Raw genomic sequence first — 25,286 nt, 5'->3', positions numbered from 1 at the left:
TTTTCAGCAAATGATTGTGTGCCTCCTTCAAAACACAACCACATCCACCCTGAGGTCTCAGAATTCTGAGCCAGAACGATATCATTTCAGCCTGGAAATGTCTGAGAATCATTATGGCCATAAAACTCTTGAATATCAAAAGTGTCTCGTTTTAAGTAAATGTGAACCCTCCAAGAAAAACCTTAGCCTAATTGTACCAAACATGTTGTAGACTGTTGCTGAATACAAGCCAATTAAAAGTGAGTAACAATTAGACAATCTGCCAGAAGAGAGGATTTGGATTCCAATCCTGACCCAGGGCTGGGCTCTGAGTAAACAGTGTGTATGGCCAACAACATACCAGGAAAGAAGAAAAAAGACCATTATCAATCTCTGTAACATAAAAAAGTGAAACGAAATTTCAAGTTCTGTTAAGAGGTAGACCAATCGTGTATAACTTAATTACACAGGGTGCCCTGTGCACCATATGCAAATGATCATATTGTATGGCTCGAATGCACACACTTTAGCCCCAAATGAAAGTAATAATTATATATAAAACATTCAAGTGATAATAATCTTGCTTATCCTCTTCTAATTGAGAAGAGCTATTTGGGGGATGATTTGAATCAATCAAGTCATTTAAAAAGCCACTCTTAAGAAATTTGAAAAAAAATGCCTTCTTTTCCTTTGAAAACATTTTCTTTAACAAGTACAAGAATTCAAAAGCATTCCATTACCAAGAGCTGTCTCAGGGTTCAGAGGGAGTCAATGCCCACTTCCTGCTGTGGCTGTCAGTGATGGTAATGCATGTGCGTGTGTTTCTAACCCTCGGAAAGGCATATTTTATTTTAAGTCATCTCTACCCCCAAAGTGGGGCTCAAAATCACCACCCCAAGATTGAGAGTTGCACGCTCTACCGACTGAGCCAGCCAGGTGCTCCTGAAAGGCATATATATTTTTTATATTTTATTTATTTATGTGACAGAGATAGAGACAGCCAGCGAGAGAGGGAACACAAGCAGGGGGAGTGGGAGAGGAAGAAGCAGGCTCATAGCGGAGGAGCCCGATGTGGGGCTCGATCCCATAACGCTGGGATCACGCCCTGAGCGGAAGGCAGGCGCTTAACGACTGCGCCACCCAGGCGTCCCCTGAAAGACGTATTTTTAAACTGAGGGCTTAGGGTGCTGGGCTGGCTCAGTCGGTACAGTATGTGACTCTTGCTCTCAGGGTTGTGAGTTTGAGCCCCCTGTTGGGGGTAGAGATTACTTAAAATAAAATCTGAAAAAAACCAAAAAACTAAGGGCTTATTAGAGGTTCCTAAACTTTCTCTGTTCACAGCACACTTAGTGTCTCAGTCATTTTTCTACAGTGCAACAAAACCAAAATAAATAATTAAAAAAATTATGTAGTTAGGTCCAAACAACTTGTTAAGTATTTATATTCTAACCCAGTAGCTGTCATATTATTTTGGAAAAAGAAAAGCCACATAAATTGAGAGAAAAAATATTTTATTTATAATCACAATGACTTATGGACGTGACGTGTGCCTGCTGAGCACGGCACAGCTTCTCAAACCTTGGAATCAGATTGGACACAACCACCCTCATTTCCTGTTCACACTTTTTTTTTCTTAAGATTTATTCATTTATTTTACAGAGAGCACGCGCGAGTGCAGCTGGTAGGGGCAAAGGGACAGAATCCCAAGCAGACTCCGCCCTTAGTGTGGAGCCCGATGTGGGGTTCGATCCCACGACCGAGATCATGACCTGAGTCGAAACCAAAAGTTGGATGTTTAGCTGACTGTGTCACCCAGGCACCCCTGTTCACATTGACTTTTCAGGGGTACTTGTTTACCACAAAAACATCCAAAAATTCAGATTCCCAAAGATAGCTCATCAAAAGAATGTAGTATGGTGCAATATAATGTTGGAACTGACTACCTTGAGCTCACTGTGAGCAGTGCACAACAGACATCCCAGTGGCTGTATTTCCTTTGAAAATTAAAGAATCCTTTGGCACGGTTGTGAATTTGCTGCGGTGCCCTGGGGTGCCTTGGTGCACAGTTTGGGAACCAAATGTATTCACCAAATCTCTGCTTCTCACTCCATTCCACTTCACCACTCAGTTTATTCAAAATGACGGTCAAAGCTGGGGCACCTGGGTGGCTCAGTCATTAAGCATCTGCCTTCGGCTCAGGGTGTGATCCTGGAGTCCTGGGATTGAGCCCCACATTGGGCTCCTCCACTGGGAGCCTGCTTCTTCCTCTCCCACTCCCCCTGCTTGTGTTCCCTCTCTCGCTGGCTGTCTTGCTCTCTGTCAAATAAATAAAATCTTAAAAAAACAAAAAACAAAAACAACCCACAAAAAACCCAAAACCTATGTCAAAGCTGCTTAGTTTCAAACCAAATAAAAATGCACCAAAAACCTGCTAAGCCAGGTTTGGTCTTCACTTTGAGGACTATTTTAGCAGTGTATTTTTTTTTTTTTAAAGATTTTATTTATTTATTTGACAGAGAGAGAGCACAAGAAGGCAGAACAGCAGGCAGAAGGGGAGGGAGAAGCAGGCTCCCCACGGAACAGGAAGCCCAAGGTGGGACTCGGTCCCAGGACCCGGAGATTATGACCTGAACCAAAGGCAGAAGCTCAACCGACTGAGCCACCCAGGTGCCCCTTAACAGTGTATTTTGCAAGCTGCAAAACAATTACCAGATCACTAGCAAGAAGTTTTAAAAATAAACTGTTCAATGTAGAGGGACTGGCAACCAGGAACACATTTTGGGGCTCTTTTTGGCTGAAATGTTAAGGATAAATCAGAAGGGAAGACGCTGGCCCGACAGGCCCCAGGAACTGCAGCATGGGCAGTAAGGGTGGAGATGTTTGTAAGGCTAGTCAACAGGCCTTGGTCTGGATTATGGGGCAGCCCATTCTCCCCGCTAACCTCCAGGAAGTGGTTATCAACCCTGAAATTCTCTTCCTTCCCCGGAACCTGGTTTCTATCCGCCCATCCCACCCCAGCCTGGGAGGGAGGGTGCAGTGAATGAAAGCAGGGACATCTGTCTCTAACCTCTGTGGCCTACTTCTTCCTCATTTCCCCTCTCCATCCTATACCAGGCTGGAAGAGGCAGGTTCACTCCTCCCACAAGGAGGAGCTCTTTGTAGTAAGTGAGACAATGGTGTGTGGCCCCCCAGGTTCTTGCTTTGTTGACAGTTTAATGGACTTAAAAAATCTTTTCGAGTAAAGCCTGGCTTTCCGTGGCTGCTGGCTTGCTGGGGACTTGTCCATCCTGTTTTGGTGGTCAAAGGCTGAATGCTGACTTCTTTCCATTCCTTCTCACACAAGACTGATGCTGCCATTGCACTGTCCTATTCTCGTCAGAGCACCGATTGCTATCTGAAATTATTTGCTTCCTGTCTCCTCTCATTAGAATGTGATGGTAGGGACTTCACTGGTCTTGTCCAGCAAGTATGTCCACCATTTAAAACAGCATCTGGTACATAAAAAGTGCTCAATAAATATATGTGCAGTGAATGCATAATGCTTAAAGAATTTGCACACAGAATGTTCTCACTATACAACAGCTAGGAAGGAAGGAAGGAAAGAAAGAAAGAAAGAAAGAAAAAGAGAAGAAAGAAAAAGAAAGGAAGAAAGAAAAAGAAAGAAAGAAAAAGAAGGAAAGAGAAGAAAGAAAAAGAAAGAAAACAGAAACAAATCCAAAAATCTACTAACAAACATTTTAGGGACAAGATGGTTGGAAGCAAATAAAGAGCCCGCAAGGAGCAGAACTCCCAGGAAAGGGGCTCCCCGAATCCACAAGAACTTCCAGGAGCTGTCTGAAGTATCAAATACAGCTGACAAAGCAGGGAGGACCAGAAGGGGGCAGTGGATCAGTGGAGTTCGGGGATGCACTGGAGGAAAGGTGGCCGCTGGCCAGAGCAAGACAGTGGTGGAAGAGTAAATCAGAGGCGGGGAGGTGGGAAGAGTGAGTGGAGACAATCCCAAGGAATTTGGATCTGCAGAGAAAGAGCAGGATGGAGCAGGAGCTGTAGGCGTTGCAGGACTGAAGAAAAGCCTTGTTTTTTTTTAATTTTTAAAAAGATTTATTTATTTATTTGAGAGAGAGAGAGAGAAAGAGTACGAGTCAGGGGAGGGGCAGAGGGAGAGAGAGAGGGAGAGAGCAGATTCCTGCTGAGTGCAGAGCTCGACACCAGGGGCCCATTCCAGGACCCTGAGACCACGACCTGAGCTGAAGTCCAACACTTAACTGACTGGGCCACGCAGGCGCCCCACAAGCCTTATTTTTAAAAATTTATATTTTTATTTATTAAGATTTTTTATTTATTTTTATTTATTTATTTGAGAGAGACAGCCAGTGAGAGAGGGAACACAAGCAGGGGGAGTGGGAGAGGAAGAAGCGGGCTCATAGCGGAGCAGGGAGCCCGATCAGGAGCTCAATCCCAGGAGCCTGGGATCACGCCCTGGACCAAAGGCAGATGGCTAACGACTGAGCCACCCAGGCGCCCCTAAAAATTTATATTTTTAGGGTCACTTGAACATGTTTTATAGGCTAAGAGTTGGAAGGGTTTAGAGACGAGAGGGCTGGGATGCCTGGGTGGCTCAGTTGGTTAGGCATCTGCCTTTGTCTCAGGTCATGACCTCAGGGTCCTGGGAGCGAGTCCCACATGGGGCTCCCTGCTCTGCCTGCCGCTCCCCCTGCTTGTGCCCTCTCTCACTCGCTCTCTCTGACAAAGAAATAAAATCTTAAAAAAAAAAAAAACAGAGAGGGCTTTCCTGATTTTTCTGAAGTGTGTGTAATCTCATTTTTTTCATTTTCATTTCTTTTTTTATCTCTTCTTCCTTTAAATTCACCTTGTGCTTCCCTTATCACAGGCATTTATAGTCACCTGTCACATCCCTCTACTAGAGACGGATCTCAGAAAGGCAGGCCTGTGCCTCACACGTATGCATACAGGAAGAGTGCAGGTGTGGCCTGAATGTGGCCGGCTCCCCTTTGGTAGATTGGACTTCCTCCCACCCCTTCCTGCCCAACTGAGGCCAGACTCAGGGCTCCACCACACACCCATCGGAGAAGGCCACGGCACTGGCGCACGACTTCAGTTTACCTGTGCACATGTATCCGTCTCACACCTCCTTACTGCCTCTACCAGCGTTTCTCGAAGTATGGACCACAGACCGCCTGCTGTAGCAGGTAGATTTCTGGGCCCCACACCTACTGAATCAGAATCTTTGGGGCAGGGGCAGGTACCTGGAAATGTGCCAGGCCTGGGCTGCAGGCCTCTCCTTCGCAACATTCTGTGGCCTTCGATGTATCTACAGAACCCCCAGCTCTTCAGGCATTTAGACCTGCGCCCACTCTACCGGAGCGGACTCTGACCTACAAGGCCCTAGTCCCCACAGCTCTTGTGCCCTCTCCTTGTGCTCCCCCCTGCCCATACCCTCCCCTCTTCCTCCTCCCACCACAGTGGCAGCCATCTTCCCAGCCAGCCCCAATCCCTCCTGCACGGCTCAGAGCCCCTCAATCACACTGTCCCCGGAGCACACATTCTGGCCTTACTTGTTTCATGATAAAATGAGCAACGCTGCCTGAGCATATTTGCCTGAAGAGATGGAAAGCGTCTAAGAATGACTGAGCTGTAATTCTTTTCTCAGAGCAGCTGGCAAAGAAGTGTGTCCCTGACAGTTCTGGCTGGGTGAGTGAGTGGAGAAGGGCAGGGAAGGAGGCTCTAAGCAGGTGGAGAAGCTTCCCTGGAACGGCCTCTCTCCACTGGGAGGTGTCCAGTTCCCTGAGAGCCTTCCCCACTGGAATTCCGGGGAGCAGTAGTAGTTCAGGAAAAGGAGACGAGTTCACTCTGAGAGAAGAGATGGCATTTCCAGAAAGCAAAAGGAAATGTGGATTCATTTTAACTTTTTCATTCAATCTTGGTATTTAAAAATTAGCTCTTGAAGACAACAGCCCTCATGTGAGGAATGGAATTGTCACTGAAAGATGGTGACAGTCCACTAAAAATGTCCTTTTCCTCCCCATCCACAGATGCAAACAGACCCTTTGGTAACGGACAGAAGGAGAGAAGAAATATGTGAGCAGGGGCTACGCCAGAGAGGGCCCATCTCTGGCTGTATTCTCCTCCCCTCTGGCCTCAGACCTCACTAGTGTGTGAACTGGAAACCCTTGAATTGCTGGTATCATATAAAGAACTGTGAAGGCTGCTGGTAGCTCAGAGGTTAAGTTCCTAAAAAAGAACACTTCTCTTTCATGTCAGACTTGCAGGCACCCAGCTACCATCACTCTCGTCCACATTGGCTTCCTCTGCCTGGGTTTTAAGGCCTCCCAGCACCCCACCCCATCCCAGATGCGTTCCCATCGTTCTCCACATGACTTCAGGGAGATCTTTTCTCCATTCTGTAACTTCTATCCTCTCACGTAAGAATAGAAGAGTCTCTCCTCTGCCAGCTTGGAACTTCTACCCTTTCTGGAAACCTCTTGAGCAAAGGTGTATCATAAAGGTATGACAAAAGTTAAAAGCAACAACAAACAAACAAACAAACAAACAAACAAACAGGGCATCTATGTTGTGGAAGAGAACTACTACATATCATTCTCAAAGACAAATGTTAAGGTCATGCATCTTGTTTGGGTACGTTGTACGTTCTTAGAAAGCAGCAACTGAAGCATCGGGAACTCAAGATCTATCAGTCACCCCTGGAGTAAAATATAGTTGTGATCCTACGGTCTAATAAATGTCTTTCTTCACATCATGGGGCCGGGTTCATGTTCCAGAAAAAGTAGAGATGAAAGCAGTGCCATGCTAAAGACTGTAGGAATATTTTAATTCATATGTTTTAATTCATTACGTAATAATAATATCACAGTCTATTTTACAAGTTAAATGTATGAGAATGTATGAAATAGAAATGGTAGGAAAAAAACTAAACATAGGTCAGGAATATGAATTCTTCCAAAACCAGGGGCCAAAGGAAGATGTGTTGCCTGCAGGGCCCAAGGAGGAGGCAGGGAGGGGGTGGGAAGAGCCTTGGCTCTCGTGGTAAGCGTCTATCCCTGTGTCACCCTGGGAAGGAGTCAAGGCTCACCCTCTGCCCTGGTCTGGGGTTGGGAGTTGAGTCTGGTCAGTGGAAGATGGCAGCTTGGGAGGAAACAGCCATCTGGTTACCTACACAGAACTAGTCTCCTGGTGGCCGCAGGTGGGTTTTGCCGTACAAGGAATTAGGGGTAGAAGTGTCAAAAATCAAATGTGTGGAGGAAAAAAGTAAACAGTTTCCTCCTTTTCCCCCCAAAACCCAAATTCTTGAAATGCACACATATTCTTCTCTCAAACGTAGAAAAGTCTCACTCTGGATGTGCTTACAAGAAGATCGTCGTCAAAAAACTTTGTCTCTATGATAACATTCCCACTATAAGTAAGAAGAGAGGGCAAAAGAGTGAGTGTGTTAGGCAACAGATTTCATTTCCACAGAGTGGTTTCAGTTTGGGTCCGCCGGGCCCAGGGACACACACCTACCTGAACCTTGGCTTGGGGACACTGAAATCTATGTCCAAATGGGGTTAGAAGTCCAATGTGACATTTAACTTTGTGATTAGATTTTTTTTCTCCCCAAGTTCAGAAAACAGAAGAAAGAGCATGTCTTAATCCTTGATATATGTAAAGCCCTTAGCAGAGTGCTCTGAACATACAGGTGCTTATAAATATGACTTTTTTTTTTTAAAGATATGACTTTTTGATAAACATGGAAACCTGCAGGCCTTAGGGGTGGTATCTTTCCCTACAACACCTACTCTGGTAGATAGCTGTGGGTTGGCTTTTCCCGCATCTATTTTCATCACTTTGGGTAACAGCACTCTGCTCTTCTTTTGGGGACCTACCCATCTCCAGTCCATGGGTCAGTCAAGTAGCCCCTCCTTCATCTGGCAAAGGGGTGGGCACAGGACATAATTTGGCCAATCAGACTCTCTCCCCGGAGCAGGATCCTTTCTATGGCTGCTCCTGAAGGAAATCATCCATGGATTCCTGCCATCTGCATCTTTCAAGCTGCTTGGGTCTCAGCGCCCGCCCCCCCACCCCCTTCAGCGCTGTCATATCAGCTGGAGTCATTTCTATGGCTTGTAGCCAAAAACCCCAAATGACACACCTGTATTGCACAGAGTGGAATTTCATTTTTCTTGGTGGGTATCTCAGTGTTTCCAAACCAAACCACTTTTGAACCAAGTTAAGGGCAATAGAGGTACTGTTTTTGGGTTCCAAAAGTAAAATACGACTTAAAGAACCGAAATATGTCATCATAGACTTACTGGTTTTAGTACCTGAAAGAAATTGGGCCTGGGCAAAGGAGGAGTCAATGAAAGTTAATAAAATAAAAAAAATGCCCTTCTATTACCACCCTGTATTTTCCCAGGATAATTAATAGCCAGCAGATACATTTTTGTTGGTAATTAATTATAAAATAGGTACATAAAAAACTCAAGATTTAATTGGCTATTAGAATATAAAAATACCTACTGTTATAATTAAAAACCTATTAAAGACTTATAAAGTAAATAACCTCTATTTATATTCAGTATGGCTTTCACCAAGGATCTGTTCAAAGGGATAATCCAATATTGCACAATTATCTGTGTGAATAACTCATTACTAGACACTATTACTAAAACCTCTGAAAGTTTAATACCTTTTCCCAAGAGAAAATGGTAGGTGGGCCATACTGACAGTGTTGTGGATAAAGGACAAACTGATTATTCTTTGAGCAGGAAGCATAACTATTAAAATGGTAAGCTAGTCTCTGAAAAACTATAACCAAACATTATCCTCTAAAACAAAATTAGAACTTTGCCAGATTCCATTAAAGGCCATTCAAGAAAAGTACAGAGTATTAGAAGTTTGGTAGTCAGGAAAATAAGCAAATTAGCCTAGATTTACTATAAAGTACAAGCCAGTTTCTCCCAAATCATCTCATTTTACTCTCACTCCACCTCTGTGAGATAGTATTAATTCTATCTTTAGAGAGGAGAAAAATAAGGCCAGAGAGGTAAACATTGTCAAGATTGCACAGCAAGTCAGCGTTAATCAGGAATTTAGTCTAAAGGTCTAATCTAAAGGTTTTTTATTTTTTTCCATTTGATCACACTGTCTTTTTCATATGACAGAAGTCAGTAACCTGTAAACTCGAATACCCCTGGATACTCTCTACCTTTATTTTCAACCTGGGTTGCCTGCTGAACAGGACCACAAGTCCCCCCGCCTGGAACACCTGCTCCGAGACCCACTCTACAAAGCCTGTGGTCTGCTCACTCACGTTAGCACGCTGGCGGGCATCATCTGGGACTCGGGTGCTGCCTCTATCAGGGACTGCCAGGTGTTGGTGGAGTTCGGGATCACAAAGCCAAACTCGAAGAACCATTCTGAAGGAAGAAGGAAAAGATGCTGAGTGGGCACCCCAGACAGTCTCAGGGCTCCGCATCCGCCCCCCTTTAGAGTGAGCCTCTTCTTACCCCAAGAACCACAAACGAAGCCATCAGAAACCTCTCAGGCCAGAGGCATAAGAAAGGTCGTGAAAGCCCCCTGAGGCTGTCCTTTGGACCAAACTAGAGGCTTACTCCCTATGCCCTAGGGTCTAAAGGATGAGGACCGGTGGGCGGATACAGTATAAGCAATGCTTTCTTAGAAGTAGGCTATACGTATATAATAAACAGAAGAACAGAATAGGCCTTTCACTTGGACTTTCAGCTCTAAGACACATATGTGCACTCTTACAGTTCATGGTGGAAACGCAGGGCAGAGTGGCCTTGCCGGTCAGATCCACAGGAGGAGAGCACTGTACCAGGCCCTAATCGGCAGCTTCCTCGTGACCATGTTACAATTTGCCAGTGATAAAGCAGGCGCCAACCCAGGCCCACCAGTGTCAGAAACCCTTTTGTTGGGCTCAAAGCCCCTTGTCACTGCCAGCTTTGTTTTTGCTGGGGCCCCCAGTCCCGGAGGATGTAGGAATCCCATTACAAACTAAGTTGCAAAATGAACATTATTACCAAAGCAGTGTTTTTAGTTGAATGGGTCCTGCCTGTTTTCCCTGTCACCCTAAGTGTGGCTTCCAGGCACTAGGCCACAGAATACCTTCTAGGCATTGCCCTTTGAAGTAAACTTTCTGTTCCAGGCGGAATTTTTCCATTTGCTCTGCTGAAGAGAAGTTCAATTCTCGAGACACTGCCTTGCACTTGAGGATTTTCTTGGGAACGCGGGCTGGTAAAGAAAAAGAAATATTGAAGCAAGCCATTCTCAATGAAAATCACATAGTATGATGCTGCAAGTTTCTGGGAGCTTCTTAGAGCTGATTTAGAGAACACATTACCTATGTTAAATTTCAGAGAATGCCTTGGTAAAAGAATTACACTTTTTAATTAAAGGCAGAGGTCCCCAACTGGTCATGTGCATCTGACTGAAAGATCTTTCTTTATTATTATTTTTTAAAGATTTTATTTATTCGAGAGAGACAGAAAGAGATGGAGAGCACCGAAGGAGAGGGTGAAGCAGACTCCCCGCTGAGCAGAGAGCCTGAGGCTGGGATGCGGGGCTCGATCCCAGGGCCCTGAGATCATGAACCGAGCCAAAGGCAGACGCTTAACCAACTGAGCCACTCAGGTGCCCCCTGAAAGATTTTTAAGAAACACCAGATGTAGTGCATCCTTCCCCAGCTGCTCTCATCAGGAAAAGTGCTGAATGGGCAACCTTCTCTACTCTGTTCTGTTGGTTTTAACCCCTTAGTTTTTCTTTTATTTCAGGGAGATAAAAATGCAAATTTTCTCTTGGGAAAAAAAGTTGAGAGCTTAGTTTGTATCTTTAGGTATGTTCTAATGCTAAAATTTCAGCACAAAATGGGTTTTGGGAAGTGAGAGGGAAAAACAGGTAGGTAAGGAACTAGGAATCTCAACAACACATGCTGTGCCCACAGGGGCTTGCCCATTAGGGTCTGCATTAATTTAGCTCCCTGATGCTAAGGCTCTGCTCCGGAAACATCAGAGCCCTGTGCAGACAAAGGGTTGGGGAGTACCTTCATGCTCCACTCCAGGGACTGACAGGTCTTCTGTTCCTTGCCACAGTATCTTCCCTGTCTCAGCATCCCGGAGGTTCATCCAATTTCTGATCAGATATATTAAGGAAAATAATGCACTGAAAGTGACTCTTACTTTGTACTCTAGGTGTGTTCTAGCTCTCAGCTCCTGTTTACTTTTTAGCAAGTCTGCCTATCTGCCAAGTGCCATGAAAGCAAGTAAGAATGTGTAGGAGGGTCCAAAGGACATCTAAAGGAAGATCTTAGCAGAGACCCGGCAGAGATTTTTTTTTTTTAGGATTTTATTTATTTATTTGACAGAGAGAGAGAGAGAGAGCACAAGCACAAGTGGCAGGCAGAGGGAGAAGGAGAAGCAGGCTCCCTGCTGAGCAGGGAGCCCAATGTGGGACTCGATCCCAGGACTCTGGGATCATGACCTGAGCTGAAGGCAGACACTTAACTGACCGAGCCAGCCAGGCACCCCCCAGCGGAGATATTTTTATCCACAACATGAAAACCAAAGACTACACATCTAGAAATTGCAAGAAAGAGAGAGAAAATGAATACAGCAAAATTAAAAATTTCTCAACAGAATCAGACTAGTCAAGATAAAAGACCTAAGAAACAGATAAGAGAGGTATCCCAAGAAATGACTCATGCAGACCACCCCCACAGTGACGATCACATCCCATAAGTTTTACTCACAAGTCCAGAGATCTCAACTACCTGTTAATGGCCTGCTCTTAAATATCAGAAACTAGCCAAGGATCACCAGAAACCGAGGAAAGAATTTACTCTGAAAGACAGCCCAAAACAAAGAGAAAAAAGCAACTTAGAGGAAAAAAGAGACTACAGAGGAAGATAAAAACTTTTTTTTTTTTTTAAAGATTTTATTTATTCATTTGAGAGAAGTGAGAGAGCACAAGCAGAGGGAGCGGCAGGAAAAGGGAGAAGCAGACTCCCTGCTAAGGAAAGGAGCCCAATGTGGGGCCTGACCCCAGGACCCTGAGATCATGACCTGATTCGAAGATAGATGCTTAACCGACTGAGCTACCCAGGCACCCCGGAAGATACAAAATTTAAAAAGAAGTATTAAAAACAAACAAAACAGCCAGAGATAACATAACCCTTATGGACACTAAAAATTATATACAACTGAATTTTGTATATTTTAGAAAAGTGATTTTCTCTGGCTCAAGGTTACAAATTTTGAGGCTAGTCAATTGATAATCTCTTTTTGTCATAAAATGCCTTCTTAACTTAAGTAGTTGTATTTTCCAGTTTCTGCATTGTTCATCATACAATAAATGAATCATTAATAACAATGAAAAAAAGAACATTCAGAGAACAAAAAAGAATGCGAGAAAAACACACATTTTGATAGCAGAACCGAATAACTCAATGCAAGCGTTGGAAGACAAAGTTGAGGAACTCTTTCAGAAAGAAAAATAAAAAGCCACGAGGATAGAAAACAGGAGAGTAAAGATACAAAAACTGGATATCAGTCTAAGAGATCCAAAATCTAACAAGAGTTCAAGAAAGACAGAACCAAAAAACCAAGGAGAGGAAGTCATCAATGAATTAATTCAAGAAAATGTCCCAGAATGAAAGGATCTAGCAAGTGCCCAAGTCACATCATTGTGAACTTGCAGAAAGTCAAGGTTAAAGCAAAGCTTTCAGAAGGAAAACAAGAGGTCACATAAAGGATCAGAATCAGAATAGGAAAAAAAAATCAGAATGAATCACACTTTTCAACAGGGACTGTGGAAGATAGAAAAAAATGAAGCAGTGCCTTTAAAATTCTCAGGGAAATTCCTAAAACTAAAAAAAGATTTACTTTTTAAAGAAACTAATGATAATATGCTACTTCAAAACGACAGGGAAGACTAAGGAAGAGGATGATATTGGATCCAGGAAGCAAGGGATCTAAAACAAGAGACAGGTGAAGGACACCCCAGGGTAACAGCTCTTTAGAGGCCTGGAGGGCGACCGGTCAAGGGTCCACACAAGAGCAGGTCAAAATGGTTAGGGAGAGATTTTAAGAAGATGAAATTCATAGAATATCTGATGGGTTTAAATGGGAAAGATTTATACAGTTAGGGGACATTTGGAGGTTCATTAGTGAGAAGCACAGAAAATCTAAGTAAACGAATAAAAAACTGAGACAATAATTAACATCAGGGAAAAATCAAAGGTGGTATTGGAAGAAAAAAGTAGTTGCAGTTTACTACATGGCATCATTGCAAACAGGGCTGACATACTCATAATAATAAAAACACAGACTATGGGTCCAATACCATTATCCTGGGAGGATGGGGGAAGGAGAGGAGCATGTATGTGTGGTCAGGCAGAAAGTGTTGGGAAAGAACAAAACTCATTTTCCATAGTGGGAAGTCGACAAACAATGCTTAAAACGGAGACATTAAGGGATAGCCACAGTGTGCAATTCAGAAATATGAAGATAAATAGCAAATAAATCAGCTAGAAATTGAAAACAGTTTTATCTGAGGAGTAGAAAATAGGAATGGGAGGATACAGAACTCGGCTCGTCATTCAAAACCAGGGAGAACTATGACTCTGAACAATGTACACACACAACTTTCAAAAATATAAACATTAAAATTAAAAACACAGTCCTGAGATTTTTTTTAAAACAATGGACAAATAATTAAAGAAAATTCAATATTATCCCATGGAGGCTAAGTCTGAGAACGATGGTTAATATTTACAAAGAGACGGACTTTCAGATAAATAGTTGATAGTTTACAGGTCTTTCTGTTTTTTTTTTCTTTTTGCTGTCTAGCAACCAAACCCTCTTCCCAACAGCACCCGGTTGTCCCCATGGGAGACAGTGACTGCCATCCATTACTGTAACTAGAAGATCCAAATCCTTCCCTCCGGAGCCTGGAGCAGCTGGGGGCAAGCACATGACCTAGCCTTGGACGCCTGGGTACCAGTTCTGGGTCCTGGTCACACAGGACTTGAGGAAAAGTCCGCAGTTCTTTAGGATGGGGCAGCAGGTAGTGCTAACCCAAACTTTCCTGCTGTGTGGCCATTGCTGCTGTCAGTTCTGAAGCTCCAGGGAGCCTTCAACCTTTCCCACTGTTTGGGTAGCCTGCAGTGTTGAACCCAGAGCAACACGGTTGATGAGGATCACTAAGCAGGTAATGGTCCAGTTAACCCTCTGGAGAGATTCTTTTTAGGTTTTGCTGCTACTAAAGAAAAGTCACAAAAGACAACCAAGGGTTATCCTAGCTTCCTGCGCTCTCAACCTGAGTGTGCACTGTACCTCCCCTCCCCTCCGCACGAACCTCCCATCCGTGTGCTTCTCTCCTCTCCTGTGTGCAGTCCTCACAGTCTCCTTGTGTGCTCATTATATCCCCAGATACTGCTGCTCTTTACATACCTTGGTGGTTTTCTCTTCTCTGCTTCATATTTTGAAATTCCACTTTTTGAAAAACTAAATTCAAAAGCAAGTCAAAAGTATACATATTTGCTTAGATCACTTTTTAAAAAACTATGTATTATTATTATTATTTTTTAAAGTAAGCTCTATGCCCAATGTGGGGCTTGAACTCACCACCTCAAAACCAGGAGTTGCATGCTCCACCAATGGAGTCAACCAGGCACCCCCAGATCACGTATTAGAATTCCAATAATTACAAACACGCTTAGCTATTCCGGGGTCTCCGTATATGAAGACAAAGCTTCCCCAAGTGGAGACCTGAAACTGTAAATACTACGGCTCCACCGAGTCCGCTCTGAGCTCAGATGTAAACAGAATTGCCTCAGACATTCGAGCCCAAGGTTTTCAGAAGACACAGCACTCATTTAACCTGCTCTGTACATGCTTTTCATTCTTTCTCTATAGACAGTCTCTTAGGTACCAATATAGCCACAATGGACACCAGATTTTCTTAAATTAAATAACAAAACTAAATTACTCTTGAAGTTTCAGGCTCACATACAAGTGGGGCATTCTAGCAAAACGACAGCAAGCAAAGCCCCGGAAAAGGGGCTCCCTCTGTAAAGCAACAGCTAGATCCGATCTAGCAGTTTCCAAAAAAAGCATTACTGCTGCTGGCCTGGGTCAGCAAAGAAAAGCCTGGCACCAGAATTTACTCTTCCATCTATTAGAGGATAGAAAGGAAAACGTCTTATATGAGAGTGTGCTCTCCAATAATTAGTGGATAGTGAATTTAAGATTCCTCCATTTGATAGCAAGGGAGAGAAGGTGCTAAAAATACAAGGCTTATCTCCCTAACATAAGCGCCTCCTCTCTTTATAAATAATCAGTTTAAGGACTTAATTGTCTTTTCGGGAAATATACTAAAAAAAATATTTTGGCCAGTTCAACAATCCAGCATTTCCTGCATGTACCTTAATCTGGAAACCTATCCGTGTCTATATCGTGGGCTTCATTGTATAATCCTAACAAAACCTGTAAGATTTTACCCTCAATAAATACCACAAAGTTAGAGAAATACAAACAGAACTCCATTCAATGATGTTGGGACGGAGGCTACTTAGAGCGCCTCCAAGCTGGCTAAGTTAGGGCGAAAAGGGACACTCTTAATTCAAATGGCAAAGATGCAGCCGTTTGGGAACAGCTTTATAAATCATAAAAATACAAATCCATGACAGCCCAACAGCAAAAAGAAATAAAAATTATTAAGGTAGGTACCTTTTTTTCAAGGTTTTATTTATTTATTTGAGAGAGAGCACAGAGGGAGAGTGAGAGGGAGAAGCAGGCTCCCTGCTGAGCATGCCAGGACCCTAAGATCATGACTGAGCTGAAGGCAGATGCTTAACCGACTGAGGCACTCAGGCTCCCCTAAGGTAGGGATCTTAAAATAATAACGCCAAGAAAAGATGGTCCTCAAAAGAGGAAGCATATTTCGCTAAAAATGTTCGCGATGAAAGGCAAGCTTTAACGGCTGATCATCATCTGGCTGAAAACATTTTTGTTTTAGCAGCTTTTTGGTAACTAGATTTTTCAGAGAAAAAGAGCCTGAGTTTTAAGACTCAAAGGTCAAGTCACTTCCAATCTTGAGAGAGGAGAGGATTAGGTACAAGCCTTAAGGAGGGGGGTGCTGGAGGACTATTTATAAATACCACCTTCTGGGTCAGCCAGGTCTTTTCTCATTTAAAAGCTCCTGGCTGATTTATACCCAGGGTGAGCACAAAAGAACACTCCTTTACTATGGGAAGCCTCTGCTGGGAGAACTGTTCCCACTAGCTTCTTATTTGGAACCAGGCAGACAAAAGCAGCACACTCTCATATGTAAAAGCAAGAGCATGTTAAAAATAAGCTTCAGTCTGGAAACAATAAGCTCCAGAAAAAAAAAACACACACACACACACAAAAACCCAACAACAATAGTTTGTGGAGTGTCGAGCCTTAGGAAAGGTAAAAAAGGAAGTAAGCTAAGATACACATGGAAGAATGAGAGTCACTTGGCTCCACACAGAAGGTTACATAAGTCCTCTTGTGTTTTAAATAGCTGTGACCTGGTATGATTTTGGTCCAGTGCGGGGGCTGGGGACAGACCAGAGGTAGAGAAGGCTGGCAGGGAGGTGGCGGTGGAGTGGGAAGCAAAGGCTTGGGGGCTGGAAGAAACCAGTCAGATGAATGGGGGACGAGGTGAATTTCCTTGAGACGTGAATGCAGGCACTGGGATAAAAGAATTTAAAATATTTACTGACAATCGTCTAGAAGTGTTTTGGCATGAATACAAACTCCATTTTCATATATTTAATAGAACAGATCCACTGTACATGGCAGAAGAGAGGAGAGAAACATGGAATACACAAACAGAGGGGGAGAGAGACACACACAAGGGAGGGTGTGAAGGAAAAAAAAACATACTGAGAAAGAGACAAGTAAAAATGCCCCCATGTAACTGAGAACCAGGCCCGAACAGAAAGGAACAAAAAAGAAGAGGCTCAGGAAGTTTGGAGACAAGATTCCAGTTTTTCCTGCTTAAATCTTGTGTTTTAGAGTTGTCCTGGTTAGTGGCTTTCATAGAATGGTTTGAAATTGATAGGTAGGAAGATCCCCCCCCCCCAAATGTTGATTGGCTGATTCACAGTTTCCTGTAATTTGTCATCCAAACTAGAACTTTTGAGAATGAAAGAGGGTGCTAACGGACAGCACACTTAAGTGAGTTGGTTCACGTAAGGTGCCTAGAATCTTAGAAGCAGAGCGGTGGTATTATGAATCCATTATCGTTTCCTGTCTAGGCTCCTGATGGCTTTCCTTGCTTCCAGTCTTTTTTTTTTTTTTTAAAAGAAAGAGCGAGAGAGAGTGCAGGGTGGGGAGCAGACACAGAGGGAGAGGGAGAGAATCCCAAGCAGGCTCCACGCTCAGTGTGGAGCCCAACGTGGGGCTTGATCAATCTCACAACCTTGAGATCATGACGTGAGCTGAAATCAAGAGTTGGACGCTTAACCAACTGAGCTACCCGAGTGCTCCTCCTGGCTTTCATTCTTGCTTCCTCCTTCAATCTACTCTCCTCACAGAAGGTAGTTTTGTAAAAAGACTGTGAATTAGATGTTAATCCCCAGTTTTCAAAGGAAACATGGTTTGCAAGGTCCCCAGTCACTATGCTCCAGCCATAATGGCCTCCTTTCTCTTTCTTCAGCACACTAATGTCTCTTCTGCCCGTCATGCTGCCCAAGTGCTCTTGCCCTTACTCTTCACACCCCCAGATCCTGGCTTCAGTGGCACCTCCTCAGAGAGACTCTTGGGACCACCCAGTCTACAGAATCCAGATGTGCCTGGCTCTGAAGTTGGGGCTCCTACTGTGCACCCATGCCAACCCTGGCTGCATCCTGGCCTCCCCTAAGCAGACAGCTCGTGCCATCTCCGAGTCCCCTGAGCAGAGGCTAAATACCACTTCACCTCTGCTGTATTACTTTCCTGGATCCTTCAAAGGATCCTCACAGACTAATCCAGGTCTCTCCATATATCTGATCTCAAACTATCACTCATTCAGTAAGTGCTTATTGACAACCTACTGTGTGCCAGCTATTGACATCAAAGTGACATGTACAAAATCTGGGCAATATTGTTTCATAGAATGTCACAGACAGGGGTGCCTGGGTGGCTCAGTTGGTGAAATGTCTGCCTTCGGCTCAGGTCATGATCCCAGGGTCCTGGGATCGAGCCCCGCATCGGGCTCCCTGCTCAGCGAGGAGTCTGCTTATTCCTCTCCCTGCTGCTCGCCCTGCTTGTTCTCTCTCAGGCAAATAAATAAAATCTTAAAAAAAAAAAAATGACAGACAAGAGGATGGGGACAATATTTCTAAGTTTATATATTATTTTATAAATTTATGGTCTTAAATATGTAGGCAAAATCCACATTTGTCTGTTCTACCCATGTTCCTTTTTAAAAATATTTTTTCATAGGAATGTTGAGAGATTGCCCTATATTCAGGGTCACTTTATATTTGGGAATTATTCTGATAATTTTGTGGATTTCTTCTACGTAAAACCAAATAACTTATTTATTCATGTCCTTCAAAACAATTCATACTCAAGCTGGATAATTCTCAGTGATACTGAGATAATTCTCTAATGATATTAACTCAGATCCTGATTACTAAGCTAGGGATGGAAGAGCTATACTATTTCAATTCCTAACAATTTACCAGGAAGGGAATTGGTTTATCAATTGTTATTCTGTTCTAGCCCTTTCTGAAAAGTAAACTTTCTTAGATTTATAAAAAGTTATTAGATTATAGATTCCATATAGATATTCTATAGAAAACAGATTATAGACATCTTCTATTTGTCACAACTAATGAACCGAAACTGATACCTTATCACTAACTAAAGTCTACAGTTTGTTCAGATTATCTTAGTTTTAATTTAACGTCCTTTTTCTGCCCCAAGATCCCACATTACATTCAGTTATCATGTCTCCTGAAGCTCCTCTGGGCTATGAGAGTTTCTCAGATTTTCCGCCTTTTTTTTTTTTAATGACCTTGACAGTGTTGAGTAGTACTAGTCAAGTATTTTCCAGGTGTCTGTCAATCGGGTTTGTCTGCTGTTTTTCTCATGATTAGGCTGGGGTTGTGAATTTTTAAGAGGAAGACCACTGAGGTGAAGTGCCACTTTCATGTCATCACGTCAAGGCTATGTACTATCAACATGATTTCTCACTGTTGATGCTGATCTTGACCACCTGGCTGAGGGGGTGCTTGCCAGGTTTCTCCACTATAAATATACTCTTTTTCCCTTCCTTCCACATTGTACTCTTGGAAGGAAGTCACTGTATACGGCCCAAACTAACAGGTGGGGAGTTATGCTCCATCTCCTTGAGGGAAGAATGTGAATTATTTGGAATTTCCCATTGATTTTTTATTCAATTATTTATATCAGGCCAGTTGATTTTATTATCAAATGACTGTGCTCTGATACCTAAATTCTTATCTCCAACATGAAAATGTTTCAACACTAAACAATCTGCTTAAAAATATCTAGTTAAGATGCTCACCATTAAGTCTCAGGGATTCATCTGGGTTACGGGATCAAGAGCCACATGCTCTTCTGACAGAGCTAGCCAGGCGCCTTGGGAATGCTCATTTTAAAAAGTTGAGGTACCACTTATCTAGCCTTTATAATCTAATCCACAGTGACTAGAGGAACACTCCTAAAACAAGCTGGATCATATCATTACTTCCCCTTCAAAAACTTTCAAAAGATTTCCTTTTTCTTTCTTTCTTTTTTTTCTTTCTTTCAAGATTTATTTATTTAGGAGAGAGAGCGAGAGAGCACGAGTGGGAGGGGCAGGGGGAGAGGGACAGAGAATCTCAAGCAGAGTCTGCTCCGAGCAAACAGCCTGACGTGGGGCTTGATCTCACAACCCTGAGATCATGACCTGAGCCGAAAGCAAGAGTTGGATGCTTAATCGACTCTGTCTCCCAGGTGCCCCATCAAAAGATTTTCACTGAGAAACTCCTAATTCTCAGCTTAGCATTTTAAGTTCTTTACTTTGTGGCCCCAACATCTCTCTGGTCACTCTGCTGCACACTCCTCCCTATTGCCTCTTCTCATCTAGACATAGGGAAGATACTATGCCCTCATACACCTCTATGCTTTCTGGTCAGCTTGGACACTGGACACTCATTTGAAGCCTCTCACGAGGGCAGCCAGCAAAATCCAAAGAACTGAATTACTTTTTGGGGACCCAATCAGGTGTTATGATCACCACAAGGCCACACCAGATGAGCTGATAAAAGGAGGTGGTAAGAAACCTTTCTTTAACTTAGAGGACCCTTATGGAGGCAACCATGACAGAGGGACATGGGAGTAACAAAGACAAAGAAATTATCATTGGCAAAGGCTGGTTACAACTGCCCAGACGTACTAACTGCACAGCAAAGCCATCCAAGCAAATTTCTCTAAAATATATCAAGTCTGACTAGTTTTCACTAGTCATAATAATATCATAATTACTCAGGATTAGACAAAGCAAAAACACCTTAAAGAAGTAACTTCTAGGGAGGTACTTCACATTCTCTAATAAAAGCACACATTAAACTCTCTTATAATTTTCAATAAAGGAAAAGTCACAAAAAACTTAGTTGTATTAATTAATGTTTGACTTTGGTTTTATTCACTCAAAATCTTTTCTTTTTTTTTTTAAGATTTTATTTATTTGAGAGGGAGAGAGTGAGGGAGAGCACAGAGGGAGAGTGAGTGAGAAGCAGGCTCCCCACTGAGCAGAGAGCCCCATATAGGGCTCCATCCCAGGACCCTGAGATCACGACCCCAGCCGAAATCCGAAGCCTAACCAACTGAGTCAGCAGGTGCCCTGATTATGGGCTTCTTGAGGGGAGAGGTGTTTCCTCTCGTTGAGTTGACTGGAATCTGGCCACATCAATCAGTAACTTTCTAGCATACAAAAGTACTTAGAAAATATTTTATTTTTCTTTTGGGTAATATGGCTAGGAAGGACAAATGATAGAGAAATTGTTTATAGATTATTAGGTTTGGGGCACTCTGTATAAGGATAGTCAATATCAGTTTTGTTTTATTTTTCTTCAGTATCGGTTTTTTATAGGGTACATTTTCTTAGAAAAGTTTTTCATTTTAGAATTATGTTTGGGGATGCCTGGGTGGCTCAGTCAGTTAAGCGTCTGCCTTCGACTCAGATCATGATTCCAGCATCCTGGGATCAAGTCCCACATTGCACTCTTTGCCCAATGGGGAGCCTGCTTCTCCCTCTGCCTGCCGCTCCCCCTGCTTGTGCGTGCTCTCTGACAAAACAAAAACAAACCTTGAAAAAAAAAGAATTATGTTTGAATTAAAGCAAAAAGGGGACTAATTTCTTTCTTTCTTTCTTTTTTTTTTTTTAAGATTTTATTTATTTATTTGACAGAGAGAGACAGCCAACTAGAGAGGGAACACAAGTAGGGGGAGCGGGGGAGGAAGAAGCAGGCTCCCAGCAGAGGAGCCTGATGCGGGGCTCGATCCCAGAACACAGGGATCACACCCTGAGCCAAAGGCAGACGCTTGACGACTGAGCCACCCAGGTGCCCCATGGGGGACTAATTTCTTAATCAGCATTTTATTTTTATTCTACTTTGCTCAAGTTATCTCCTTCTCATAACACTTATTAACAGGTATCCTAGAGTTGTTGTAAGTTCTTATTTGTCTAGGTCTCGGTTCTTATTTTCAGTCTATTTAAAAAATAATCAGGGGTGCCTGGGTGGCTCAGTCAGTTAAGCATCTGCCTATAGCTTAGGTGATGATCTCAGGGTCCTGGGATCAAGATGGGCTCCCTGGTCAGCGGGGAAGTCTGCTCCCTCTGCCCCTCCCCCTGCTCCTGTGCTCTCTCTTTCTCTCTCAAATAAATAAAATCTTAAAAAAGATAAAAAAATAATCAGATTCTAGAAATAATCCTTTCCTGCCATTTTAAGAACAGTTCAGAACTATAAACTTTGGAAAATGAAATCTCTTAAAGATGCTACCAAAGTCAAAACAGGGGTACATTCCTAATGCTATGCCAAAAAAAAGAGATCCTTATTAGCTCTATTAGCATGAAACTTGACCAAGCGCAAATAAATAATTTTTTTCGTTTTAATTTTTTAATGAATAAATCTCATTTGGAATGATTTTTCCCATTAAGTGTAGAAATCCTAGGTACACAATCCTTAACTCATAAATGTCTTCAATTCACTTTTTTCTTTTTTGAAGATTTTATTTATTTGACAGACAGAGACACAGAGAGAGGGAACACAAGCAGGGGGAGTGGGAGAAGGAGAAGCAGGCTTCCCCCTGAGCAGGGAGCCCAATGCAGGGCTCGATCCCAGGACCCTGGGATCACGACCTGAGCCGAAGGCAGACGCTTAATGACTGAGCCACCCAGGCGCCTCTTCAATTCATTTTTTAAAAAAGATTTTTTTTTTATTTGAGAGAGAGAGAGCAGACTCCCTGCTGAGCAGGGAGCCCAATGCGGGGCTCCATCCCAGGACCCTGGGATCATGACCTGAGTTGAAGGCAGACGCTTAACCAATTGAGCCACCTAGGCACCCCTTCAATTCACTTTCAAATATTAGGCACATCCATTTGGAAGTCCTTGAATTTTGCTGATATAAATATTATATATGATTTTAAGCTTAATTTTTTTCTATGTTTATTTACTTAAAAATTTATATTATTGGGGTCCTTGGGTGGCTCAGTCAGTTAAGTATCTGCCTTTAGCTCAGGTCATGAACCCAGGGCCCTGGGATCAAGCCTTGCATCAGGCTCCCTGCTCCGCAGGGAACCTGCTTCTCCCTCTTCCTCTGCCTGCTGCTCCCCCTGCTTGTGCTGTCTGTCAAATAAATAAACAAAATCTTAAATTTTTATTTATTTATTTATGTATTTATTTTATTGAGGGGCACCTCAGTTGGTTGAGTGTCTGATTCTAGGCTTTGGCTTTGGTCGTGATCTTGGGGTTGTGAGATCGAGCCCCATGTTGGGCTCTGTGTGGAGTCTACTTGAGATTCTCTCTCCCTCTGCCCACTGGCATGCACTCTCCCTCAAATAAATAAATAAATAAAATCTTTAAAAAATTTATTACTGAAGAATAGTTCACATATGACAAAGGGATCATTTTAAAATGGGTATTATCCTAAATAAACAACAGTCTCTTTATATTTTCATACTATTTTTGGAGATACGTTAGCTTTTAAAAATAAATGAGTGTATCTGCTTGCTGGTCATGTGAATGTACACTTTTAACTAGAAAAAGGTACGACATCTAAGAGTCTGTGAGATGTCGGGCACCTGGGTGGCTCAGTCTGTTAAGCGTCTACCTTCAAACTCAGGTCATGATCATAGGGTCCTGGGATCAACCCCCTTGTTGGGCTCCCTGCTCAGTGGGGAGTCTTCTTCTCCCTCTTCCTCTGCCCCCCCCCCACTTGTGCTGTCTCTCTCAAATAAATAAATAAAATCTTAAAAAAAAATAAAGCCCCAATTTGAGAGTTGTTTTTTTAAAAATAAATAATATATTTATTTTGAGAGAGAGTGTGCATATGCACACATGAGGGGGGGTGCAGAGGAAGAGGGAGAGGGAATCTCAAGCAGTCTCTGTGCTGAGCACAGAGTCTGCCCTGGGGGGCTCGATCCCAAGACCCAAGATCATGACCTGAACCTAAATCAAGAGTTGGTTCAAGCCTGAGCCATCCAGGTGCCCCGCCCTAATCTGAGAGTTATAAGTGAACTTGTTTACGGTGATTTCTCAAGGCAGGATATATCTGTGAGAAGTCTTCATTGTGATGGGGAAGAGTTCTAGTCATTATCAGATGGTAACAACTTCTAAAGATTATACTCCACTTAGATATAAACACATTTCAGATACTGAGTCCCTAAAAAGCCAGACCTTAATTTGTTACACCACTGTAATATACCTTTCCCCCTTTCCCTGCCACAAAAGAGTGCTCAAAAAAAAAAAAAAAAAAAAAAAAAAGAAAGAAAGAAAGAAAGAAAAAAATCCCTTGATGTCTTCATCAACTTACATTTGTTCCTTTTTTGTTTTTTGGTTTTTTTTTGCCAAAGAACCCAAAAACAGCACTGTCTTATATATTGATGACACTCTATGACAAGCATACACTTCCAATGATGCCTCAAGCAAGTGTCAAGACCAAATTATCTATGGGAAACAACTTCCAGGGCAGCACCAACTTTAACCAAAGAACCTGAAATTCTGTGCTATATTAGTAACTGCTGGCAGATGTGGCCACTGTCAATTTGTTCCTGTCACATTATTTTCCTTTGTCTCAGTCAGAAGCCACAGGGGAGGGCTTGTAACAACAGCAGAGGCTATGGAGTCCCTCCCCTGCCTGACTTGACTCCTGACTCCTCCCCTGGAAACAGGATAAAACTGGAGACAGAACATACCAAACGGGTCGAGTAATTTGCTATTCCATGAAACTTCTGGTTGGCTACTTGGGGAACATGGAAATGTCTATCAGAGGAAGAACAAAAGGACATTCTGCAGAGCTGCCTTTGACAAGAAAGTCCACTACCCTTTGTTTCTTTGCTCAACCTTTCACTTCTTTTAATATGTATCACTGAGCCCGAATGTAAATAAGATAGCTGAAAAGCTGCTGGTTCCATGATTATTCCATGCACGGCCAAGTGAATTCTTAGGGTAATTCTAGAATGTATGTTATCCAGGTAAAACAGCAGTTAATGGTATTGCACCAGTGTCCATTTCCTGGTTTTGATAATGTACTATGGCTATGGTAGGTGATATTAAGATGTTATCACTGAATACATGGGAACTCACTGTACATGAAGGGTGCGTGGGAACTCACTGTACTATTTTTATAAGTTCTTATAACTAAATTATTTCAAAATGAAGGGTTTTTTTCCCCCTAAAGATTTTATTTATTTATTTGATAGAGAGAGAGAGAGAGAGAGTGCGCACAAGCAGGGGGACAGGCAGAGAAAGAAGCAGACTCCCAGGACTCTGGGATCCTGACCCGAGCTGAAGGCAGATGCTTAACTGACTGACCCAGGAGTTCCTCAAAATGAAGTTAAAGAATAAAAAAACTGATGAAGACACCCACCTGTACATTCATATTACTAGTTTCTAAGACAAAACTTAAGACTTTACGGCTGGGCTCTTCTTTATGGACTTCACTATCCCATTGTTGTTGTATTTTACTTAGGTTTAAACCTTATCACTTAGTTTTTTTCCCTTAGTGATATCAGAGTAAATGATACTCCAGT

At 42.8% G+C, this 25,286-nt stretch overlaps 1 protein-coding gene across 1 annotated transcript in view; it reads right to left on the bottom strand.

Moving 5' to 3' along the window:
- Positions 1–6,812: 6,812 nt before the first annotated feature.
- The window catches only part of PDE6D (phosphodiesterase 6D), a 47,766-nt gene continuing 29,292 nt past the window's right edge, over positions 6,813–25,286 (bottom strand). Inside the window, exons 2-5 of the mRNA XM_040639084.1 lie at positions 11,057–11,145; positions 10,123–10,248; positions 9,308–9,413; positions 6,813–7,411 (exon numbers count right to left, since the gene is read on the bottom strand). Of these exons, the coding sequence (XP_040495018.1) occupies positions 7,330–7,411; positions 9,308–9,413; positions 10,123–10,248; positions 11,057–11,145 (403 nt within the window). The 3' untranslated portion in view covers positions 6,813–7,329. The remainder of the gene's footprint in view (positions 7,412–9,307; positions 9,414–10,122; positions 10,249–11,056; positions 11,146–25,286) is intronic.

The sequence above is a fragment of the Ursus maritimus genome, unplaced genomic scaffold (assembly GCF_017311325.1).
Source record: "Ursus maritimus isolate PB19 unplaced genomic scaffold, ASM1731132v1 scaffold_1, whole genome shotgun sequence".
NCBI lineage: Eukaryota > Metazoa > Chordata > Mammalia > Carnivora > Ursidae > Ursus > Ursus maritimus.
The sequence above is the reverse complement of the archived record's forward strand: the minus strand, read 5'-3'. Positions and strand labels throughout refer to the sequence as shown.